The 24,673-nt window shown below is 49.8% G+C and overlaps 1 protein-coding gene across 1 annotated transcript in view; it reads right to left on the reverse strand.

Moving 5' to 3' along the window:
• Positions 1 to 1,535: 1,535 nt before the first annotated feature.
• LOC121544206 (GDNF family receptor alpha-4-like) overlaps positions 1,536 to 24,673 on the reverse strand; it is a 90,818-nt gene continuing 67,680 nt past the window's right edge. The window contains exons 9-10 of the mRNA XM_045209032.1: positions 12,215 to 12,387; positions 1,536 to 2,059 (exon numbers count right to left, since the gene is read on the reverse strand). Coding sequence (XP_045064967.1) covers positions 1,910 to 2,059; positions 12,215 to 12,387 — 323 coding nt within the window. The 3' untranslated portion in view covers positions 1,536 to 1,909. The remainder of the gene's footprint in view (positions 2,060 to 12,214; positions 12,388 to 24,673) is intronic.

The following is a 24,673-nucleotide window of genomic DNA, read 5'->3' on the forward strand; positions in this document are numbered from 1 at the left end:
CTCTGTTCTGTTTGTCCCATGTGGGGAGTGGTTCCCTGTGAGTGGTAGGCTGACACATGGGACATGGGAAGAGTGAATAGTCTTACTAAGATCCATCCACATCATCCGTCTTCCCCAGTGGCACCCTATTCCCTATATAGTGCACTACTTTTGACCAGAACTCTATGGGCCCTATACTATATAGGAAATAGGGTGCTATTTAGGACACAACAATCTTCTTCCTTTCACCCTGTAAATGATGTCATGACAACAGAAATGTGCTTTACCAGATGTCTTAAACATTACTATACATTACTATACAGTACCAAATGGTTTAGTAAAAGGTTACTTAGCATGCTATAGACATTCTCCTCTGATGTAGTTATGAACTATAACTTAGTGTGGCTGGTAACACAGTGATTGAACTCAGACTTAACTGAAGTAAAAACGTTTTTAAAAAAAGAGGTGAGTGGTTGAATGAGGAGAACGTTGGTTGAAGGAGTTTAAAGCTCTGTCTCAAATGGCACCCTGTTCCCTATATAGTGCACTACTGTTGACCAGAGACCTATGGGCCCTGGTCAAAAGTAGTGCACTACATGGGGAATAGGGTGCCATTTGAGACGTAAGCTAATTCTCTGTTCTGATGTTGTGCTGCTGTGTCTGTCAGGACAGTTGGTATTGGAGGAGGTGGAGTCTTCAGAATGTTCACGTTAATATATTACATGTTCTGAATGTTCTGGAGCCGTTAGAACCCGGTTGGTCCGTTCTGACAGAGAGTTCAGCTGATCTGAGTGTTCCATAGAAAACAACTCCACTTTCTGTCCTCTGGACACCTTTTAAAACACCTTCAACACCCAGCCCTGCACTGAAGCTTACATATACTGTACACACTGTAGGAAAAGTAGAGTTGAACGTGTCTGTGTGTGTCTGTGTGTGTCTGTGTCTGTGTCTGTATATCTGGAGGGGTAGAATCTCAGGGTCATAAAGGGAATGGGGATTCCGGAATTCCTTCCGGCACATTAGTACCCTCTCTTCCTTTCCAGGGGCACCACGAGATCACCAAAATAGATGAGGTGGTTCCACTGTGAGATCACCAAAAGTAGTTTGTGAAGGGGAGTAAGGAGGGGAGAAGAGTGGTTTGTGAAGGGGGGAGTAAGGAGGAGAGAAGAGTGGTTTGTGAAGGGGAGTAAGGAGGAGAGAAGAGTGGTTTGTGAAGGGGAGTAAGGAGGAGAGAAGAGTGGTTTGTGAAGGGGGAGTAAGGAGGAGAGAAGAGTGGTTTGTGAAGGGGGAGTAAGGAGGAGAGAAGAGTGGTTTGTGAAGGGGAGTAAGGAGGAGAGAAGAGTGGTTTGTGAAGGGGAGTAAGGAGGAGAGAAGAGTGGTTTGTGAAGGGGAGTAAGGAGGGGAGAAGAGTGGTTTGTGAAGGGGAGTAAGGAGGAGAGAAGAGTGGTTTGTGAAGGGGGGAGTAAGGAGGAGAGAAGAGTGGTTTGTGAAGGGGGAGTAAGGAGGAGAGAAGAGTGGTTTGTGAAGGGGAGTAAGGAGGAGAGAAGAGTGGTTTGTGAAGGGGGAGTAAGGAGGAGAGAAGAGTGGTTTGTGAAGGGGAGTAAGGAGGAGAGAAGAGTGGTTTGTGAAGGGGAGTAAGGAGGGGAGAAGAGTGGTTTGTGAAGGGGAGTAAGGAGGAGAGAAGAGTGGTTTGTGAAGGGGAGTAAGGAGGGGAGAAGAGTGGTTTGTGAAGGGGAGTAAGGAGGAGAGAAGAGTGGTTTGTGAAGGGGAGCAAGGGGGAGAGAAGAGTGGTTTGTGAAGGGGGGAGTAAGGAGGAGAGAAAATCCATTCCTCTTCCTTTACACATTTACATCTCTCTCTCCCTCCACCCCCAGGTCAGTCGGACTGTAGTGTGGTCTATGGAGCCCCAGGACCAGGCCCAAACCAGGGTCTACTGGTAGCTGAGCAGCAGGGAGAGGCCCAGTGGAAGGGTCCAGCCCAGGGCAGACAGGTGGAGGGGAGGGGCTCCATGGTCCACCAGCCCTGGGGACGGCAGGGTCCAGTCTTCATCATCACCCCACAGTCTATCGTTCTCATTCACCTGAATGGGGAGACACAACCACCGTTAGTAAATAGCAGTTGAACATTTATTTAATTCATCTGGGGAGAAGGAAAGGGAATTGTTTGAACAAAAAGACAACACTACTCTGCAAGTTGTCCGGACATCACCGGCTGTTTCCTGCTTGTAATGGCAGAATGAGGATAGACCTATTGAGTTTTAAGTTTAGTTGTTGCACATGACTGTCTGCTTCCTGTGTTCTTGTTCATGTCCTATTCCAGTAGCTATACAGTGGGGGAAAAAAGTATTCAGTCAGCCACCAATTGTGCAAGTTCTCCCACTTAAAAAGATGAGAGAGGCCTGTAATTTTCATCATAGGTACACGTCAACTATGACAGACAAAATGAGGGAAAAAAATCCAGAAAATCACATTGTAGGATTTTTAATGAATTTATTTGCAAACTATGGTGGAAAATAAGTATTTGGTCAATAACAAAAGTTTCTCAATACTTTGTTATATACCCTTTGTTGGCAATGACACAGGTCAAACGTTTTCTGTAAGTCTTCACAAGGTTTTCACACACTGTTGCTGGTATTTTGGCCCATTCCTCCATGCAGATCTCCTCTAGAGCAGTGATGTTTTGGGGCTGTCGCTGGGCAACACGGACTTTCAACTCCCTCCAAAGATTTTCTATGGGGTTGAGATCTGGAGACTCCAGGACCTTGAAATGCTTCTTACGAAGCCACTCCTTCGTTGCCCGGGCGGTGTGTTTGGGATCATTGTCATGCTGAAAGACCCAGCCACGTTTCATCTTCAATGCCCTTGCTGATGGAAGGAGGTTTTCACTCAAAATCTCACGATACATGGCCCCATTCATTCTTTCCTTTACACGGATCAGTCGTCCTGGTCCCTTTGCAGAAAAACAGCCCCAAAGTATGATGTTTTCACTCCCATGCTTCACAGTAGGTATGGTGTTCTTTGGATGCAACTCAGCATTCTTTGTCCTCCAAACACGACGAGTTGAGTTTTTACCCAAAAGTTATATTTTGGTTTCATCTGACCATATGACATTCTCCCAATCCTCTTCTGGATGCACTCTAGCAAACTTCAGACGGGCCTGGACATGTACTGGCTTAAGCAGGGGGGACACGTCTAGCACTGCAGGATTTGAGTCCCTGGCGGCGTAGTGTGTTACTGATGGTAGGCTTTGTTACTTTGGTCCCAGCTCTCTGCAGGTCATTCACTAGGTCCCCCCGTGTGGTTCTGGGATTTTTGCTCACCGTTCTTGTGATCATTTTGACCCCACGGGGTGAGATCTTGCGTGGAGCCCCAGATCGAGGGAGATTATCAGTGGTCTTGTATGTCTTCCATTTCCTAATAATTGCTCCCACAGTTGATTTCTTCAAACCAAGCTGCTTACCTATTGCAGATTCAGTCTTCCCAGCCTGGTGCAGGTCTACAATTTTGTTTCTGGTGTCATTTGACAGCTCTTTGGTCTTGGCCATAGTGGAGTTTGGAGTGTGACTGTTTGAGGTTGTGGACAGGTGTCTTTTATACTGATAACAAGTTCAAACAGGTGCCATTAATACAGGTAACGAGTGGAGGACAGAGGAGCCTCTTAAAGAAGAAGTTACAGGTCTGTGAGAGCCAGAAATCTTGCTTGTTTGTAGGTGACCAAATACTTATTTTCCACCATAATTTGCAAATAAATTCATTAAAAATCCTACAATGTGATTTTCTGGATTTTTTTCCCTCAATTTGTCTGTCATAGTTGACGTGTACCTATGATGAAAATTACAGGCCTCTCTCATCTTTTTAAGTGGGAGAACTTGCACAATTGGTGGCTGACTAAATACTTTTTTTCCTCACTGTATATCCTCAAGGCATCTCTGAGGCAACTTCCTGTTTGGAGTTGATAAAAGGAAGGGCATGGCTTCAGTTTGGGACTTCCAGGTGAAGAGAGACTAGACCTTCAGTTTAGGACTTCCAGGTGAAGAGAGAGACTAGCCCTTCAGTTTAGGACTTCCAGGTGAAGAGAGAGACTAGCCCTTCAGTTTAGGACTTCCAGGTGAAGAGAGAGACTAGACCTTCAGTTTAGGACTTCCGTTTGGGACTCCCAGGTGAAGAGAGAGACTAGCCCTTCAGTTTAGGACTTCAGTTTGGGACTCCCAGGTGAAGAGAGAGACTAGCCCTTCAGTTTAGGACTTCAGTTTGGGACTTCCAGGTGAAGAGAGAGACTAGCCCTTCAGTTTAGGACTTCCAGGTGAAGAGAGAGACTAGCCCTTCAGTTTAGGACTTCCGGGTGAAGAGAGAGACTAGCCCTTCAGTTTAGGACTTCAGTTTGGGACTTCCAGGTGAAGAGAGAGACTAGCCCTTCAGTTTAGGACTTCCAGGTGAAGAGAGAGACTAGCCCTTCAGTTTAGGACTTCAGTTTAGGACTTCCAGGTGAAGAGAGAGACTAGCCCTTCAGTTTAGGACTTCCAGGTGCTGTGTGCTGGTAAGAGAGAGAGAGGCGTTTAGGGTGCTCATGGAGACTGGATGGACTTTATTATACACTGCTCAAAAAAATAAAGGGAACACTAAAATAACACATCCTAGATCTGAATGAATGAAATAATCTTTTTCTTTACATAGTTGAATTTGCTGACAACAAATCACACAAAAATTATCAATGGAAATCAAATTTATCAACCCATGGAGGTCTGGATTTGGAGTCACCCTCAAAATTAAAGTGGAAAACCACACTACAGGCTGATCCATCTTTGATGTAATGTCCTTAAAACAAGTCAAAATGAGGCTCAGTAGTGTGTGTGGCCTCCACGTGCCTGTATGACCTCCCTACAACGCCTGGGCATGCTCCTGATGAGGTGACGGATGGTCTCCTGAAGGATCTCCTCCCAGACCTGGACTAAAGCATCCACCAACTCCTGGACAGTCTGTGGTGCAACGTGGCGTTGGTGGATGGAGCGAGACATGATGTCCCAGATGTACTCAATTGGATTCAGGTCTGGGGAACGGGTTGGCCAGTCCATAGCATCAATGCCTTCCTCTTGCAGGAACTGCTGACACACTCCAGCCACATGAGGTCTAGCATTGTCTTGCATAAGGAGGAACCCAGGGCCAACCGCACCAGCATATGGTCTCACAAGGGGTCTGAGGATCTCATCTCGGTGCCTAATGGCAGTCAGGCTACCTCTGGCGAGCACATGGAGGGCTGTGCGGCCCCCCAAAGAAATGCCCCCCCACACCATGACTGACCCACCGCCAAACCGGTCATGCTGGAGGATGTTGCAGGCAGCAGAACGTTCTCCACGGCGTCTCCAGACTCTGTCACGTCTGTCACATGTGCTCAGTGTGAACCTGCTTTCATCTGTGAAGAGCACAGGGCGCCAGTGGTGAATTTGCCAATCTTGGTGTTCTCTGGCAAATGCCAAACGTCCTGCACGGTGTTGGGCTGTAAGCACAACCCCCACCTGTGCACGTCAGGCCCTCATACCACCCTCATGGAGTCTGTTTCTGACCGTTTGAGCAGACACATGCACATTTGTGGCCTGCTGGAGGTCATTTTGCAGGGCTCTGGCAGTGCTCCTCCTGCTCCTCCTTGCACAAAGGCGGAGGTAGCAGTCCTGCTGCTGGGTTGTTGCCCTCCTACGGCCTCCTCCACGTCTCCTGATGTACTGGCCTGTCTCCTGGTAGCGCCTCCATGCTCTGGACACTACGCTGACAGACACAGCAAACCTTCTTGCCACAGCTCGCATTGATGTGCCATCCTGTATGAGCTGCACTACCTGAGCCACTTGTGTGGGTTGTAGACTCCGTCTCATGCTACCACTAGAGTGAAAGCACCGCCAGCATTCAAAAGTGACCAAAACATCAGCCAGGAAGCATAGGAACTGAGAAGTGGTCTGTGGTCACCTCCTGCAAAACCAGTCCTTTATTGGGGGTGTCCTGCTAATTGCCTATAATTTCCACCTGTTGTCTATTCCATTTGCACAACAGCATGTGAAATTTATTGTCAATCAGTGTTGCTTCCTAAGTGGACAGTTTGATTTCACAGAAGTGTGATTGACTTGGAGTTACATTGTGTTATTTAAGTGTTCCCTTAATTTTTTTGAGCAGTGTATATACTCTGTATTTATTTAAACTTTATTCAACCAGGGGAAAACCCTTGAGGTGACAAACCTCTTTTGCGAGTGGTACCTGGCAAAACCTCAACTACAAACAACTGAAGGACCAAACAGCGCTGGAGCTGTCCGGCCCAGATGGTCAACACTGCCGGTCAGAGGTCAGAAGCTGGAGAAGGTACACAGACAACTCCTTTCTGCTTACTCTTAAGGACACGTCTTCAGGCCTAGGACCCTAGACCGAGAGCATAGGCTTTTCAGTAGTCTGACGAACTAGTTTCGCAGCACAGCTGATAAACGTAGGACAGCTGATGCCTACGGACATTGTTGCATTTGCTTTGTCTCGGGGGTCCTAGGCTGAATGAATGTGTGCATTTATGTGAGAAATCAACGTTTTGAGGACCGTGTTGGATGCACATGTGGCCAGGAGACAGCAACTTACCGAGTTTAGGGCCAGCTCTGTCTTGTCTTGACCTCTTGGTCGGCCAGTCCAAGTGGATTATTATTTGTTCAGATGGTGACGAAACATAAATATGTACAAAAAGGAAAAATATCAAAGGCACCAAACCAACCAAAAGGCCTCAAGGCCACCAAACCAACCAGCAGCCTTAAGGCCACCAAACCAACCAGCAGCCTTAAGGCACCAAACCAAACAAAAGGCCACCAAACCAACCAGCAGCCTTAAGGCACCAAACCAAACAAAAGGCCACCAAACCAACCAGCAGCCTTAAGGCACCAAACCAAACAAAAGGCCACCAAACCAAACAAAAGGCCTCAAGGCCACCAAACCAACCAGCAGCCTTACGGCTTGCCAGCTGGGACACTGACTGACCGTCACCTTAGGAATCTGTTGATACACCCAGCTGGGACACTGACTGACCGTCACCTTAGGAGTCTGTTGATACACCCAGCTGGGACACTGACTGACCATCACCTTAGGAGTCTGTTGATACACCCAGCTGGGACACTGACTGACCATCACCTTAGGAGTCTGTTGATACACCCAGCTGGGACACTGACTGATACCTGTTAAATTGACACAATACCTGTTAGCAAAGGTGTCAGCTAGAGATGACATCCAGGAGCTTGCAGGGATTTGTAGTTTTGCGTGGTCTACTTTTATGCTAATTAGCATGTTTGAATCTGAGAATAAATCGAGCTTCCTATATTGATTAAAGTCACCTTGTCCGAGAGAGATTTCCACGGTTATCAAAACGTCACGCCAGGGTAAGCCTACACGAAACACAGCCCTTATTTTAAGTGTTTCTAAAATCCCCAATCGGAAAAATGAATGGTGGAAAAAACGATTGGAACCTTTATCCCTGTTTGACCGCTAGGTTTTATGGGTATTATGACTCGTACTGTGGTACTCTATTATCGTGGCTGTTAGAGGTTTTAGAGCTGCGTCCCAAATGGCACCCTGTTCCCTATATAGTGCACTACTTTAGACCAGAGAATGGCACCCTATTCCCTATATAGTGCACTACTTTAGACCAGAGAATGGCACCCTATTCCCTATATAGTGCACTACTTTAGACCAGAGAATGGCACCCTATTCCCTATATAGTGCACTACTTTAGACCAGAGAATGGCACCCTATTCCCTATATAGTGTACTACTTTAGACCAGAGAATGGCACCCTATTCCCTATATAGTACACTACTTTAGACCAGAGAATGGCACCCTATTCCCTATATAGTGCACTACTTTAGACCAGAGAATGGCACCCTATTCCCTATATAGTACACTACTTTAGACCAGAGAATGGCACCCTATTCCCTATATAGTGCACTACTTTAGACCAGAGAATGGCACCCTATTCCCTATATAGTGCACTACTTTAGACCAGAGAATGGCACCCTATTCCCTATATAGTACACTACTTTAGACCAGAGAATGACACCCTATTCCCTATATAGTACACTACTTTAGACCAGAGAATGGCACCCTATTCCCTATATAGTGCACTACTTTAGACCAGAGAATGGCACCCTATTCCCTATATAGTACACTACTTTAGACCAGAGAATGGCACCCTATTCCCTATATAGTGCACTACTTTAGACCAGAGAATGGCACCCTATTCCCTATATAGTGCACTACTTTAGACCAGAGAATGGCACCCTATTCCCTATATAGTGCACTACTTTAGACCAGAGAATGGCACCCTATTCCCTATATAGTGCACTACTTTAGACCAGAGAATGGCACCCTATTCCCTATATAGTGCACTACTTTAGACCAGAGAATGGCACCCTATTCCCTATATAGTGCACTACTTTAGACCAGAGAATGACACCCTATTCCCTATATAGTGCACTACTTTAGACCAGAGAATGGCACCCTATTCCCTATATAGTGCACTACTTTAGACCAGAGAATGGCACCCTATTCCCTATATAGTGCACTACTTTAGACCAGAGAATGGCACCCTATTCCTATATAGTGCACTACTTTAGACCAGAGAATGGCACCCTATTCCCTATATAGTGCACTACTTTAGACCAGAGAATGGCACCCTATTCCCTCTATAGTGCACTACTTTAGACCAGAGAATGGCACCCTATTCCCTATATAGTGCACTACTTTAGACCAGAGAATGGCACCCTATTCCCTATATAGTGCACTACTTTAGACCAGAGAATGACACCCTATTCCCTATATAGTGCACTACTTTAGACCAGAGAATGGCACCCTATTCCCTATATAGTGCACTACTTTAGACCAGAGAATGGCACCCTATTCCCTATATAGTGCACTACTTTAGACCAGAGAATGGCACCCTATTCCCTATATAGTGCACTACTTTAGACCAGAGAATGGCACCCTATTCCCTATATAGTGCACTACTTTAGACCAGAGAATGGCACCCTATTCCCTATATAGTGCACTACTTTAGACCAGAGAATGGCACCCTATTCCCTATATAGTGCACTACTTTAGACCAGAGAATGGCACCCTATTCCCTATATAGTGCACTACTTTAGACCAGAGAATGGCACCCTATTCCCTATATAGTGCACTACTTTAGACCAGAGAATGGCACCCTATTCCCTATATAGTGCACTACTTTAGACCAGAGAATGGCACCCTATTCCCTATATAGTGCACTACTTTAGACCAGAGAATGGCACCCTATTCCCTATATAGTGCACTACTTTAGACCAGAGAATGGCACCCTATTCCCTATATAGTGTACTACTTTAGACCAGAGAATGGCACCCTATTCCCTATATAGTGCACTACTTTAGACCAGAGAATGGCACCCTATTCCCTATATAGTGCACTACTTTATACCAGAGAATGGCACCCTATTCCCTCTATAGTGCACTACTTTAGACCAGAGAATGGCACCCTATTCCCTATATAGTGCACTACTTTAGACCAGAGAATGACACCCTATTCCCTATATAGTGCACTACTTTAGACCAGAGAATGGCACCCTATTCCCTATATAGTGCACTACTTTGACCAGAGAATGGCACCCTATTCCCTATATAGTGCACTACTTTAGACCAGAGAATGGCACCCTATTCCCTATATAGTGCACTACTTTAGACCAGAGAATGGCACCCTATTCCCTATATAGTGCACTACTTTAGACCAGAGAATGGCACCCTATTCCCTATATAGTGCACTACTTTAGACCAGAGAATGGCACCCTATTCCCTATATAGTGTACTACTTTAGACCAGAGAATGGCACCCTATTCCCTATATAGTGCACTACTTTAGACCAGAGAATGGCACCCTATTCCCTATATAGTGCACTACTTTATACCAGAGAATGGCACCCTATTCCCTATATAGTGCACTACTTTAGACCAGAGAATGGCACCCTATTCCCTATATAGTGCACTACTTTAGACCAGAGAATGGCACCCTATTCCCTATATAGTGCACTACTTTAGACCAGAGAATGGCACCCTATTCCCTATATAGTGCACTACTTTAGACCAGAGAATGGCACCCTATTCCCTATATAGTGCACTACTTTAGACCAGAGAATGGTACCCTATTCCCTATATAGTGCACTACTTTAGACCAGAGAATGGCACCCTATTCCCTATATAGTGCACTACTTTAGACCAGAGAATGGCACCCTATTCCCTATATAGTGCACTACTTTAGACCAGAGAATGGCACCCTATTCCCTATATAGTGCACTACTTTAGACCAGAGAATGGCACCCTATTCCCTATATAGTGCACTACTTTAGACCAGAGAATGGCACCCTATTCCCTATATAGTGCACTACTTTAGACCAGAGAATGGCACCCTATTCCCTATATAGTGCACTACTTTAGACCAGAGAATGGCACCCTATTCCCTATATAGTGTACTACTTTAGACCAGAGAATGGCACCCTATTCCCTATATAGTGCACTACTTTAGACCAGAGAATGGCACCCTATTCCCTATATAGTGCACTACTTTATACCAGAGAATGGCACCCTATTCCCTATATAGTGCACTACTTTAGACCAGAGAATGGCACCCTATTCCTATATAGTGCACTACTTTAGACCAGAGAATGGCACCCTATTCCCTATATAGTGCACTACTTTAGACCAGAGAATGGCACCCTATTCCCTATATAGTGCACTACTTTAGACCAGAGAATGGCACCCTATTCCCTATATAGTGCACTACTTTAGACCAGAGAATGGTACCCTATTCCCTATATAGTGCACTACTTTAGACCAGAGAATGGCACCCTATTCCCTATATAGTGCACTACTTTAGACCAGAGAATGGCACCCTATTCCCTATATAGTGCACTACTTTAGACCAGAGAATGGCACCCTATTCCCTATATAGTGCACTACTTTAGACCAGAGAATGGCACCCTATTCCCTATATAGTGCACTACTTTAGACCAGAGAATGGCACCCTATTCCCTATATAGTGCACTACTTTAGACCAGAGAATGACACCCTATTCCCTATATGGTGCACTACTTTAGACCAGAGAATGGCACCCTATTCCCTATATGGTGCACTACTTTAGACCAGAGAATGGCACTCTATTCCCTATATAGTGCACTACTTTAGACCAGAGAATGACACCCTATTCCCTATATAGTGCACTACTTTAGACCAGAGAATGGCACCCTATTCCCTATATGGTGCACTACTTTAGACCAGAGAATGACACCCTATTTCCCTATGTAGTGCACTACTTTAGACCAGAGAATGGCACCCTATTCCCTATATGGTGCACTACTTTAGACCAGAGAATGGCACCCTATTCCCTATATGGTGCACTACTTTAGACCAGAGAATGGCACCCTATTCCCTATATAGTGCACTACTTTAGACCAGAGAATGGCACCCTATTCCCTATATAGTGCACTACTTTAGACCAGAGAATGGCACCCTATTCCCTATATAGTGCACTACTTTAGACCAGAGAATGGCACCCTATTCCCTATATAGTGCACTACTTTAGACCAGAGAATGGCACCCTATTCCCTATATAGTGCACTACTTTAGACCAGAGAATGGCACCCTATTCCCTATATAGTGCACTACTTTAGACAAGAGAATGTCACCCTATTCCCTATATAGTGCACTACTTTAGACCAGAGAATGGCACCCTATTCCCTATATAGTGCACTACTTTAGACCAGAGAATGGCACCCTATTCCCTATATAGTGCACTACTTTAGACCAGAGAATGGCACCCTATTCCCTATATAGTGCACTACTTTAGACCAGAGAATGGCACCCTATTCCCTATATAGTGCACTACTTTAGACCAGAGATTGGCACCCTATTCCCTATATAGTGCACAACTTTAGACCAGAGAATGGCACCCTATTCCCTATATAGTGCACTACTTTAGACCAGAGAATGGCAACCTATTCCCTATATAGTGCACTACTTTAGACCAGAGAATGGCACCATATTCCCTATATAGTGGACTTCTATTGACCAGAGCCCTGTAGGGGTAGTGTGGGATGCAGGGTAGATATTCTGCCTCGCTCCGTTTCTCTCCTCTCCTCTCCTCCACCTCACTCTCCATCTCTCCTCTCCTCCCTCGCTGCATCTCTTTCACCGCTCCACCTCACCTCAGTGGGTATCTGTGCTCTCAGGACATTCTGTTTTGTTTCCATGGTGATGCCAGGGACCGTGGTTGCCAGGCGCTGGATGTGGTTGTTGAGGGTAGCGAGAGCAGGGCTGGGCATGGCTCCAGTGGAGGACTGCTTGTCTGTCCCGTTCCCAAACGCCAGCATGGCTTTCTCTGTTCAGAGTAGTAAAGAGGACAGTAAAGTGCTGTGTGACTTTTGGTCTCCACAACTTGTTATTGGATTCTTTACATTGCAGAACCAATTTTATTTTTACAGTTTTAATTTCAAAAAAAAAAAGATTAATGACATGGACAAAATTATAGACACCCCCGGAGCTATACTAGATGCGTACTCCTTTGGCCAAGATAACTGAAGACAAACGCTTCTTGTAGCCGTCAATGAGCTGAACCTTTCTGCTGGCAATTTGACCCACTTTTCAGCAGCAAACTGCTCTAATTCTTCAATGTTTGAGGAGTGCCCTCCACCAACTACTGTTTTCTGCTCTCGCCATAGGTTATGGATGGGATTTAGATCTGGACTCTTTCGCTGGCCACTCCAGAACAGTCCGGCATCTTTGCTTAAACCATTCCTGGGTGCTTTTTAATGGGTGTTTGGGGTCGTTGTCCTGCTGGAAGACCCACAACCTCCAATGGAGACCCAGTTTTTGGACGCTGGGTTGAACATTGGACTCCAAAACACCTGATAATCTGCTGATTTCACATTCAAGGCCCCCAGTACCAGCAGTGGTGTAAAGTACTTAAGTATAAAATACTTTAAAGTACTACTTAAGTCGATTTTTTTGGTATATGTACTTCACTTTATATTTCTGACAACTTCTACTTTTACTTCACTACATTCCTAAAGGAAATAATGTACGTTTTACTCCATCCATTTTCCCTGACACCCAAAAGTACTCGTTACATTTTGAATGCTTAGCAGGACAGGAAAATGGTCCAATTCACACACTTGTCAACAGAACATCCCTGGTCATCCCTACTGCCTCTGATCTGGGGGACTCACTAAACACACATGCTTCGTTTGTAAATTATGTCTGAAAGTTGGAGTGTGCCCCTGGCTTTCCGTACATTTTTTAAACAAGAAAATTGTGCCGTCTGGTTTGTTTAATATAAGGAATTTGAAATGATTTATACTTTTACTTTTGATACTTAAGTATATTTTAAACCAAATACTTTTAGACTTTTACTCAAGTAATATTTTACTGGGTAATTTTCTAATGAGGTATCTTTACTTTTACTCAAGGATGACAGTTGGGTGCTTTTTTCACCACTGAGTACCAGACGAAGCAAAACAACCCCACAGCATTATCAAACCTCCCCCATCTTTGATTGGATCTTCCTGCAGGAAAACAACCCCAAACACACATAAAAAGCACCCAGGAAGAATGCTGGACTGTTCTGGAGTAGCCAACGAGGAGTTCAGATCTGAATCACATTGACGGCTACAAGAAGCGTTTGTCTGCAGTGACCAAAGGCTGTGCAACCAAGTACCAGCTATCATTTTTTACATGTCATTTGTCTTTATTTTCTAAATAGAAATTGTAAACTTATGTTTACAAAAATAAAATTAGTTCTGCAATGTTCAAAATCCACAACAGGGTGTGGAGACCAAACGTTTTTTTCAATTGGAACTTTTTTTGGGAAGAAATATGGAATAATTTAAGAAAAGTGCAAAGGTGTCGTATATTTGGCCTCAACTGTATCTAAGAGACTTTTCGGGCCTCAGTTCCTCAAATTCCCCTGTAGGTCTAAGCCCTTAGATCCCAAACTGGATGAAAATAAACAACTGTCAAATTTTATCACGTAATAATAATAACGCCAAAGCCTTCCTAATTGTCCTTTTATCCTCTATACTTGATTTCATTTGTATGTTTTTGTTTATGCATACCTGTAATATAGATGACGCCTGTAACATGTTTGACTATGATTGTTTTTAGTGTTGCAACTCAATTTGAGTGGTCCACAATTTAAATGTGTATTTTTATATTATTTTTTTACTCTAACACCACAGCTACCATCCCCTCAGCTACCACCCCCTCAGCTACCACCCCCTCAGCTACCATCCCCTCAGCTAACATCCCCTCAGCTACCACCCCCTCAGCTATAGACCCACAGCTACCATCCCCTCAGCTACCATCCCCTCAGCTATAGACCCACAGCTACCATCCCCTCAGCTACCATCCCCACAGCTACCATCCCCTTAGCTACCATCCCCTCAGCTAACATCCCCTCAGCTACCATCCCTTCAGCTACCATCCCCTCAGCTACCATCCCCTCAGCTACCATCCCCTCAGCTATAGACCCACAGCTACCATCCCCTCAGCTACCATCCCCTCAGCTACCATCCCCTCAGCTACCATCCCCTCAGCTACCATCCCCACAGCTATAGACCCACAGCTACCATCCCCTCAGCTACCATCCCCTCAGCTATAGACCCACAGCTACCATCCCCTCAGCTACCATCCCCTCAGCTACCATCCCTCAGCTACCATCCCCTCAGCTATAGACCCACAGCTACCATCCCCTCAGCTACCATCCCCTCAGCTACCATCCCCTCAGCTACCATCCCCTCAGCTACCATCCCCTCAGCTACCATCCCCTCAGCTATAGACCCACAGCTACCATCCCCTCAGCTACCATCCCCTCAGCTACCATCCCCTCAGCTACCATCCCCTCAGCTACCATCCCCTCAGCTACCATCCCCTCAGCTACCATCCCCTCAGCTACCATCCCCTAAGCTATAGACCCACAGCTACCATCCCCTCAGCTACCATCCCCTCAGCTACCATCCCCACAGCTATAGACCCACAGCTACCATCACCACAGCTATAGACCCACAGCTACCATCCCCTCAGCTAACATCCCCTCAGCTATAGACCCACAGCTATAGACCCACAGCTATAGACCCACAGCTACCATCCCCTCAGCTATAGACCCACAGCTACATCCCCGCAGCTACCATCCCCACAGCTATAGACCCACAGCTATAGACCCACAGCTATAGACCCACAGCTACCATCCCCTCAGCTATAGACCCACAGCTACATCCCCGCAGCTACCATCCCCACAGCTATAGACCCACAGCTAACATCCCCTCAGCTATAGACCTACAGCTACCATCCCCACAGCTACCATCCCCACAGCTATAGACCCACAGCTACCATCCCCTCAGCTATAGACCCACAGCTACCATCCCCTCAGCTATAGACCCACAGCTACCATCCCCTCAACTACCATCCCCACAGCTACCATCCCCTCAGCTACCATCCCCACAGCTACCATCCCCACAACTATAGACCCACAGCTACCATTCCCTCAGCTACCATCCCCACAGCTACCATCCCCTCAGCTATAGACCCACAGCTACCATCCCTAACAGCTACCATCCCCACAGCTATAGACCCACAGCTACCATCCCCTCAGCTACCATCCCCTCATCTACCATCCCCTCAGCTACCATCCCCTCAGCTACCATCCCCTCAGCTACCATCCCCTCAGCTATAGACCCACAGCTACCATCCCCTCAGCTACCATCCCCTCAGCTACCATCCCCTCAGCTACCATCCCCTCAGCTACCATCCCCTCAGCTACCACCCCCTCAGCTACCATCCCCTCAGCTATAGACCCACAGCTACCATCCCCTCAGCTACCATCCCCTCAGCTACCATCCCCTCAGCTACCATCCCCTCAGCTACCATCCCCTAAGCTATAGACCCACAGCTACCATCCCCTCAGCTACCATCCCCTCAGCTACCATCCCCACAGCTATAGACCCACAGCTACCATCCCCACAGCTATAGACCCACAGCTACCATCCCCTCAAATAACATCCCCTCAGCTATAGACCCACAGCTATAGACCCACAGCTATAGACCCACAGCTACCATCCCCTCAGCTATAGACCCACAGCTACATCCCCGCAGCTACCATCCCCACAGCTATAGACCCACAGCTATAGACCCACAGCTATAGACGCACAGCTACCATCCCCTCAGCTATAGACCCACAGCTACATCCCCGCAGCTACCATCCCCACAGCTATAGACCCACAGCTACCATCCCCTCAGCTATAGACCTACAGCTACCATCCCCACAGCTACCATCCCCACAGCTATAGACCCACAGCTACCATCCCCTCAGCTATAGACCCACAGCTACCATCCCCTCAGCTATAGACCCACAGCTACCATCCCCTCAGCTACCATCCCCACAGCTACCATCCCCTCAGCTACCATCCCCACAGCTACCATCCCCACAACTATAGACCCACAGCTACCATTCCCTCAGCTACCATCCCCACAGCTACCATCCCCTCAGCTATAGACCCACAGCTACCATCCCTAACAGCTACCATCCCCACAGCTATAGACCCACAGCTACCATCCCTCAGCTATAGACCCACAGCTACCATCCCCACAGCTATAGACCCACAGCTACCATCCCCTCAGCTACCATCCCCACAGATATAGAACCACAGCTACCATCCCCTCAGCTACAATCCCCACAACTATAGATCCACAGCTACCATCCCCTTAGCTACCTTCCCCTCAGCTATAGACTCACAGCTACCATCCCCTCAGCTACCATCCCCTCAGCTACCGTCCCCTCAGCTATAGACCCACAGCTACCACCCCCTCAGCTACCATCCCAACAGCTACCATCCCCTCAGCTACCATCCCCTCAGCTACCATCCCCTCAGCTACCACCCCCTCAGCTACCACCCCCCTCAGCTACCATACCCTGAGCTACCATCCCTCAGCTACCATCCCCTCCGCTACCATCCCCTCAGCTACCATACCCTGAGCTACCATCCCCTCAGCTACCATCCCCTCAGCTACCATCCCCTCAGCTACCATCCCCTCAGCTACCATCCCCTCAGCTATAGACCCTCAGCTACCATCCCCTCAGCTACCATCCCCTCAGTTACCATCCCCTCAGCTAACATCCCCTCAGCTACCACCCCCTCAGCTATAGACCCACAGCTACCATCCCCTCAGCTACCATCCCCTCAGCTACCATCCCCTCAGCTACCACCCCCTCAGCTACCACCCCCTCAGCTACCATACCCTGAGCTACCATCCCCTCAGCTACCATCCCCTCAGCTACCATCCCCTCAGCTACCATACCCTGAGCTACCATCCCCTCAGCTACCATCCCCTCAGCTACCATCCCTCAGCTACCATCCCCTCAGCTACCATCCCCTCAGCTATAGACCCTCAGCTACCATCCCCTCAGCTACCATCCCCTCAGCTACCATCCCCTCAGCTAACATCCCCTCAGCTACCATCCCCTCAGCTATAGACCCTCAGCTACCATCCCCTCAGCTACCATCCCCTCAGCTAACATCCCCTCAGCTACCACCCCCTCAGCTATAGACCCACAGCTACCATCCCCTCAGCTACCATCCCCTCAGCTATAGACCCACAGCTACCATCCCCTCAGCTACCATCCCCACAGCTACCATCCCCTTAGCTACCATCCCCTCAGCTAACATCCCCTCAGCTACCATCCCTTCAGCTACCATCCCCTCAGCTACCATCCCCTCAGCTATAGACCCACAGCTACCATCCCCTCAGCTACCATTCCCTCAGCTACCATCCCCTCAGCTACCATCCCCTCAGCTACCATCCCCACAGCTATAGACCCACAGCTACCATCCCCTCAGCTACCATCCCCTCAGTTATAGACCCACAGCTACCATCCCCTCAGCTACCATCCCCTCAGCTACCATCCCCTCAGCTACCATCCCCTCAGCTATAGACCCACAGCTACCATCCCCTCAGCTACCATCCCCTCAGCTATAGACCCACAGCTACCATCCCCACAGCTATAGACCCACAGCTATAGACCCACAGCTATAGACCCACAGCTACCATCCCCTCAGCTATAGACCCACAGCTACATCCCCGCAGCTACCATCCCCACAGCTATAGACCTACAGCTACCATCCCCTCAGCTATAGACCCACAGCTACCATCCCCTCAGCTATAGACCTACAGCTACCATCCCCACAGCTACCATCCCCACAGCTATAGACCCACAGCTACCATCCCCTCAGCTATAGACCCACAGCTACCATCCCCTCAGCTATAGACCCACAGCTACCATCCCCTCAGCTACCATCCCCACAGCTACCATCCCCTCAGCTACCATCCCCACAGCTACCATCCCCACAACTATAGACCCACAGCTACCATCCCCTCAGCTATAGACCCACAGCTACCATCCCCACAGCTATAGACCCACAGCTACCATCCCCTCAGCTACCATCCCCACAGATATAGAACCACAGCTACCATCCCCTCAGCTACAATCCCCACAACTATAGATCCACAGCTACCATCCCCTTAGCTACCTTCCCCTCAGCTATAGACTCACAGCTACCATCCCCTCAGCTACCATCCCCTCAGCTACCGTCCCCTCAGCTATAGACCCACAGCTACCACCCCCTCAGCTACCATCCCAACAGCTACCATCCCCTCAGCTACCATCCCCTCAGCTACCATCCCCTCAGCTACCACCCCCTCAGCTACCACCCCCTCAGCTACCATACCCTGAGCTACCATCCCCTCAGCTACCATCCCCTCAGCTACCATCCCCTCAGCTACCATACCCTGAGCTACCATCCCCTCAGCTACCATCCCCTCAGCTACCATCCCCTCAGCTACCATCCCCTCAGCTACCATCCCCTCAGCTATAGACCCTCAGCTACCATCCCCTCAGCTACCATCCCCTCAGCTACCATCCCCTCAGCTAACATCCCCTCAGCTACCACCCCCTCAGCTATAGACCCACAGCTACCATCCCCTCAGCTACCATCCCCTCAGCTACCATCCCCTCAGCTACCACCCCTCAGCTACCACCCCTCAGCTACCATACCCTGAGCTACCATCCCCTCAGCTACCATCCCCTCAGCTACCATCCCCTCAGCTACCATCCCCTCAGCTACCATACCCTGAGCTACCATCCCCTCAGCTACCATCCCCTCAGCTACCATCCCCTCAGCTACCATCCCCTCAGCTACCATCCCCTCAGCTATAGACCCTCAGCTACCATCCCCTCAGCTACCATCCCCTCAGCTACCATCCCCTCAGCTAACATCCCCTCAGCTACCATCCCTCAGCTATAGACCCTCAGCTACCATCCCCTCAGCTACCATCCCCTCAGCTACCATCCCCTCAGCTAACATCCCCTCAGCTACCACCCCCTCAGCTATAGACCCACAGCTACCATCCCCTCAGCTACCATCCCCTCAGCTATAGACCCACAGCTACCATCCCCTCAGCTACCATCCCCACAGCTACCATCCCTTAGCTACCATCCCTCAGCTAACATCCCCTCAGCTACCATCCCTTCAGCTACCATCCCTCAGCTACCATCCCCTCAGCTATAGACCCACAGCTACCATCCCCTCAGCTACCATTCCCTCAGCTACCATCCCCCTCAGCTACCATCCCCTCAGCTACCATCCCCACAGCTATAGACCCACAGCTACCATCCCCTCAGCTACCATCCCCTCAGTTATAGACCCACAGCTACCATCCCCTCAGCTACCATCCCCTCAGCTACCATCCCCTCAGCTACCATCCCTCAGCTACCATCCCCTCAGCTATAGACCCACAGCTACCATCCCCTCAGCTACCATCCCCTCAGCTATAGACCCACAGCTACCATCCCCACAGCTATAGACCCACAGCTATAGACCCACAGCTACCATCCCCTCATCTATAGACCCACAGCTACATCCCCGCAGCTACCATCCCCACAGCTATAGACCTACAGCTACCATCCCCTCAGCTATAGACCCACAGCTACCATCCCCTCAGCTATAGACCCACAGCTACCATCCCCACAGCTACCATCCCCACAGCTATAGACCCACAGCTACCATCCCCTCAGCTATAGACCCACAGCTACCATCCCCTCAGCTATAAACCCACAGCTACCATCCCCTCAGCTACCATCCCCACAGCTACCATCCCCTCAGCTACCATCCCCACAGCTACCATCCCCACAACTATAGACCCACAGCTACCATTCCCTCAGCTACCATCCCCACAGCTACCATCCCCTCAGCTATAGACCCACAGCTACCATCCCCACAGCTATAGACCCACAGCTACCATCCCCTCAGCTACCATCCCCACAGATATAGAACCACAGCTACCATCCCCTCAGCTACCATCCCCACAACTATAGATCCACAGCTACCATCCCCTTAGCTACCTTCCCCTCAGCTATAGACTCACAGCTACCATCCCCTCAGCTACCATCCCCTCAGCTACCGTCCCCTCAGCTATAGACCCACAGCTACCACCCCCTCAGCTACCATCCCCTCAGCTACCATCCCCTCAGCTACCACCCCCTCAGCTACCATCCCCTCAGCTACCACCCCCTCAGCTACCATACCCTGAGCTACCATCCCCTCAGCTACCATCCCCTCAGCTACCATCCCCTCAGCTACCATCCCCTCAGCTACCATCCCCTCAGCTATAGACCCTCAGCTACCATCCCCTCAGCTACCATCCCCTCAGCTACCATCCCTCAGCTAACATCCCTCAGCTACCACCCCCTCAGCTATAGACCCACAGCTACCATCCCCTCAGCTACCATTCCCTCAGCTATAGACCCACAGCTACCATCCCCTCAGCTACCATCCCCACAGCTACCATCCCCTTAGCTACCATCCCCTCAGCTAACATCCCCTCAGCTACCATCCCTTCAGCTACCATCCCCTCAGCTACCATCCCCTCAGCTACCATCCCCTCAGCTATAGACCCACAGCTACCATCCCCTCAGCTACCATTCCCTCAGCTACCATCCCCTCAGCTACCATCCCCTCAGCTACCATCCCCACAGCTATAGACCCACAGCTACCATCCCCTCAGCTACCATCCCCTCAGCTATAGACCCACAGCTACCATCCCCTCAGCTACCATCCCCTCAGCTACCATCCCCTCAGCTACCATCCCCTCAGCTACCATCCCCTCAGCTATAGACCCACAGCTACCATCCCCTCAGCTACCATCCCTCAGCTACCATCCCCTCAGCTACCATCCCCTCAGCTACCATCCCCTCAGCTACCATCCCCTCAGCTACCATCCCCTCAGCTACCATCCCCTCAGCTATAGACCCACAGCTACCATCCCCTCAGCTACCATCCCCTCAGCTACCATCCCCTAAGCTATAGACCCACAGCTACCATCCCCCTCAGCTACCATCCCCTCAGCTACCATCCCCACAGCTATAGACCCACAGCTACCATCCCCTCAGCTAACATCCCCTCAGCTATAGACCCACAGCTATAGACCCACAGCTATAGACCCACAGCTACCATCCCTCAGCTATAGACCCACAGCTACATCCCCGCAGCTACCATCCCCACAGCTATAGACCCACAGCTATAGACCCACAGCTATAGACCCACAGCTACCATCCCTCAGCTATAGACCCACAGCTACATCCCCGCAGCTACCATCCCCACAGCTATAGACCTACAGCTACCATCCCCTCAGCTATAGACCCACAGCTACCATCCCTCAGCTATAGACCTACAGCTACCATCCCCACAGCTACCATCCCCACAGCTATAGACCCACAGCTACCATCCCCTCAGCTATAGACCCACAGCTACCATCCCCTCAGCTATAGACCCACAGCTACCATCCCTCAGCTACCATCCCCACAGCTACCATCCCCTCAGCTACCATCCCCACAGCTACCATCCCCACAACTATAGACCCACAGCTACCATTCCCTCAGCTACCATCCCCACAGCTACCATCCCCTCAGCTATAGACCCACAGCTACCATCCCTAACAGCTACCATCCCCACAGCTATAGACCCACAGCTACCATCCCCTCAGCTATAGACCCACAGCTACCATCCCCACAGCTATAGACCCACAGCTACCATCCCCTCAGCTACCATCCCCACAGATATAGAACCACAGCTACCATCCCCTCAGCTACCATCCCCACAGCTACCATCCCCACAACTATAGACCCACAGCTACCATTCCCTCAGCTACCATCCCCACAGCTACCATCCCCTCAGCTATAGACCCACAGCTACCATCCCTAACAGCTACCATCCCCACAGCTATAGACCCACAGCTACCATCCCCTCAGCTATAGACCCACAGCTACCATCCCCACAGCTATAGACCCACAGCTACCATCCCCTCAGCTACCATCCCCACAGATATAGAACCACAGCTACCATCCCCTCAGCTACCATCCCCACAACTATAGATCCACAGCTACCATCCCCTTAGCTACCTTCCCCTCAGCTATAGACTCACAGCTACCATCCCCTCAGCTACCATCCCTCAGCTACCGTCCCTCAGCTATAGACCCACAGCTACCACCCCCTCAGCTACCATCCCAACAGCTACCATCCCCTCAGCTACCATCCCCTCAGCTACCACCCCCTCAGCTACCACCCCCTCAGCTACCATCCCCTCAGCTACCACCCCCTCAGCTACCATACCCTGAGCTACCATCCCCTCAGCTACCATCCCCTCAGCTACCATCCCCTCAGCTACCATCCCCTCAGCTACCATCCCCTCAGCTACCATCCCCTCAGCTACCATCCCCACAGCTATAGACCCACAGCTACCATCGCCTCAGCTATAGACCCACAGCTACCATCCCCACAGCTATAGACCCACAGCTACCATCCCCTCAGCTACCATCCCCACAGATATAGAACCACAGCTAGCACCCCCTCAGCTACCATCCCCACAACTATAGATCCACAGCTACCATCCCCTTAGCTACCTTCCCCTCAGCTATAGACTCACAGCTACCATCCCCTCAGCTACCATCCCCTCAGCTACCGTCCCCTCAGCTATAGACCCACAGCTACCATCCCCTCAGCTACCATCCCCACATATATAGAACCACAGCTAGCATCCCCTCAGCTACCATCCCCACAACTATAGATCCACAGCTACCATCCCCTTAGCTACCTTCCCCTCAGCTATAGACTCACAGCTACCATCCCCTCAGCTACCATCCCCTCAGCTACCGTCCCCTCAGCTATAGACCCACAGCTACCACCCCCTCAGCTACCATCCCAACAGCTACCATCCCCTCAGCTACCATCCCCTCAGCTACCATCCCCTCAGCTACCACCCCCTCAGCTACAACCCCCTCAGCTACCATCCCCTCAGCTACCACCCCCTCAGCTACCATACCCTGAGCTACCATCCCCTCAGCTACCATCCCCTCAGCTACCATCCCTCAGCTACCATCCCTCAGCTACCATCCCCTCAGCTACCATCCCACAACTATAGACCCACAGCTACCATTCCCTCAGCTACCATCCCCACAGCTACCATCCCCTCAGCTATAGACCCACAGCTACCATCCCTAACAGCTACCATCCCCACAGCTATAGACCCACAGCTACCATCCCCTCAGCTATAGACCCACAGCTACCATCCCCACAGCTATAGACCCACAGCTACCATCCCCTCAGCTACCATCCCCACAGATATAGAACCACAGCTACCATCCCCTCAGCTACCATCCCCACAACTATAGATCCACAGCTACCATCCCCTTAGCTACCTTCCCCTCAGCTATAGACTCACAGCTACCATCCCCTCAGCTACCATCCCCTCAGCTACCGTCCCCTCAGCTATAGACCCACAGCTACCACCCCCTCAGCTACCATCCCAACAGCTACCATCCCCTCAGCTACCATCCCCTCAGCTACCACCCCCTCAGCTACCACCCCCTCAGCTACCATCCCCTCAGCTACCACCCCCTCAGCTACCATACCCTGAGCTACCATCCCCTCAGCTACCATCCCCTCAGCTACCATCCCCTCAGCTACCATCCCCTCAGCTACCATCCCCTCAGCTACCATCCCCTCAGCTACCATCCCCACAGCTATAGACCCACAGCTACCATCGCCTCAGCTATAGACCCACAGCTACCATCCCCACAGCTATAGACCCACAGCTACCATCCCCTCAGCTACCATCCCCACAGATATAGAACCACAGCTAGCACCCCCTCAGCTACCATCCCCACAACTATAGATCCACAGCTACCATCCCCTTAGCTACCTTCCCTCAGCTATAGACTCACAGCTACCATCCCCTCAGCTACCATCCCCTCAGCTACCGTCCCCTCAGCTATAGACCCACAGCTACCATCCCCTCAGCTACCATCCCCACATATATAGAACCACAGCTAGCATCCCCTCAGCTACCATCCCCACAACTATAGATCCACAGCTACCATCCCCTTAGCTACCTTCCCCTCAGCTATAGACTCACAGCTACCATCCCCTCAGCTACCATCCCCTCAGCTACCGTCCCTCAGCTATAGACCCACAGCTACCACCCCTCAGCTACCATCCCAACAGCTACCATCCCCTCAGCTACCATCCCCTCAGCTACCATCCCCTCAGCTACCACCCCCTCAG

This window comes from Coregonus clupeaformis, chromosome 29, assembly GCF_020615455.1.
Source record: "Coregonus clupeaformis isolate EN_2021a chromosome 29, ASM2061545v1, whole genome shotgun sequence".
NCBI lineage: Eukaryota > Metazoa > Chordata > Actinopteri > Salmoniformes > Salmonidae > Coregonus > Coregonus clupeaformis.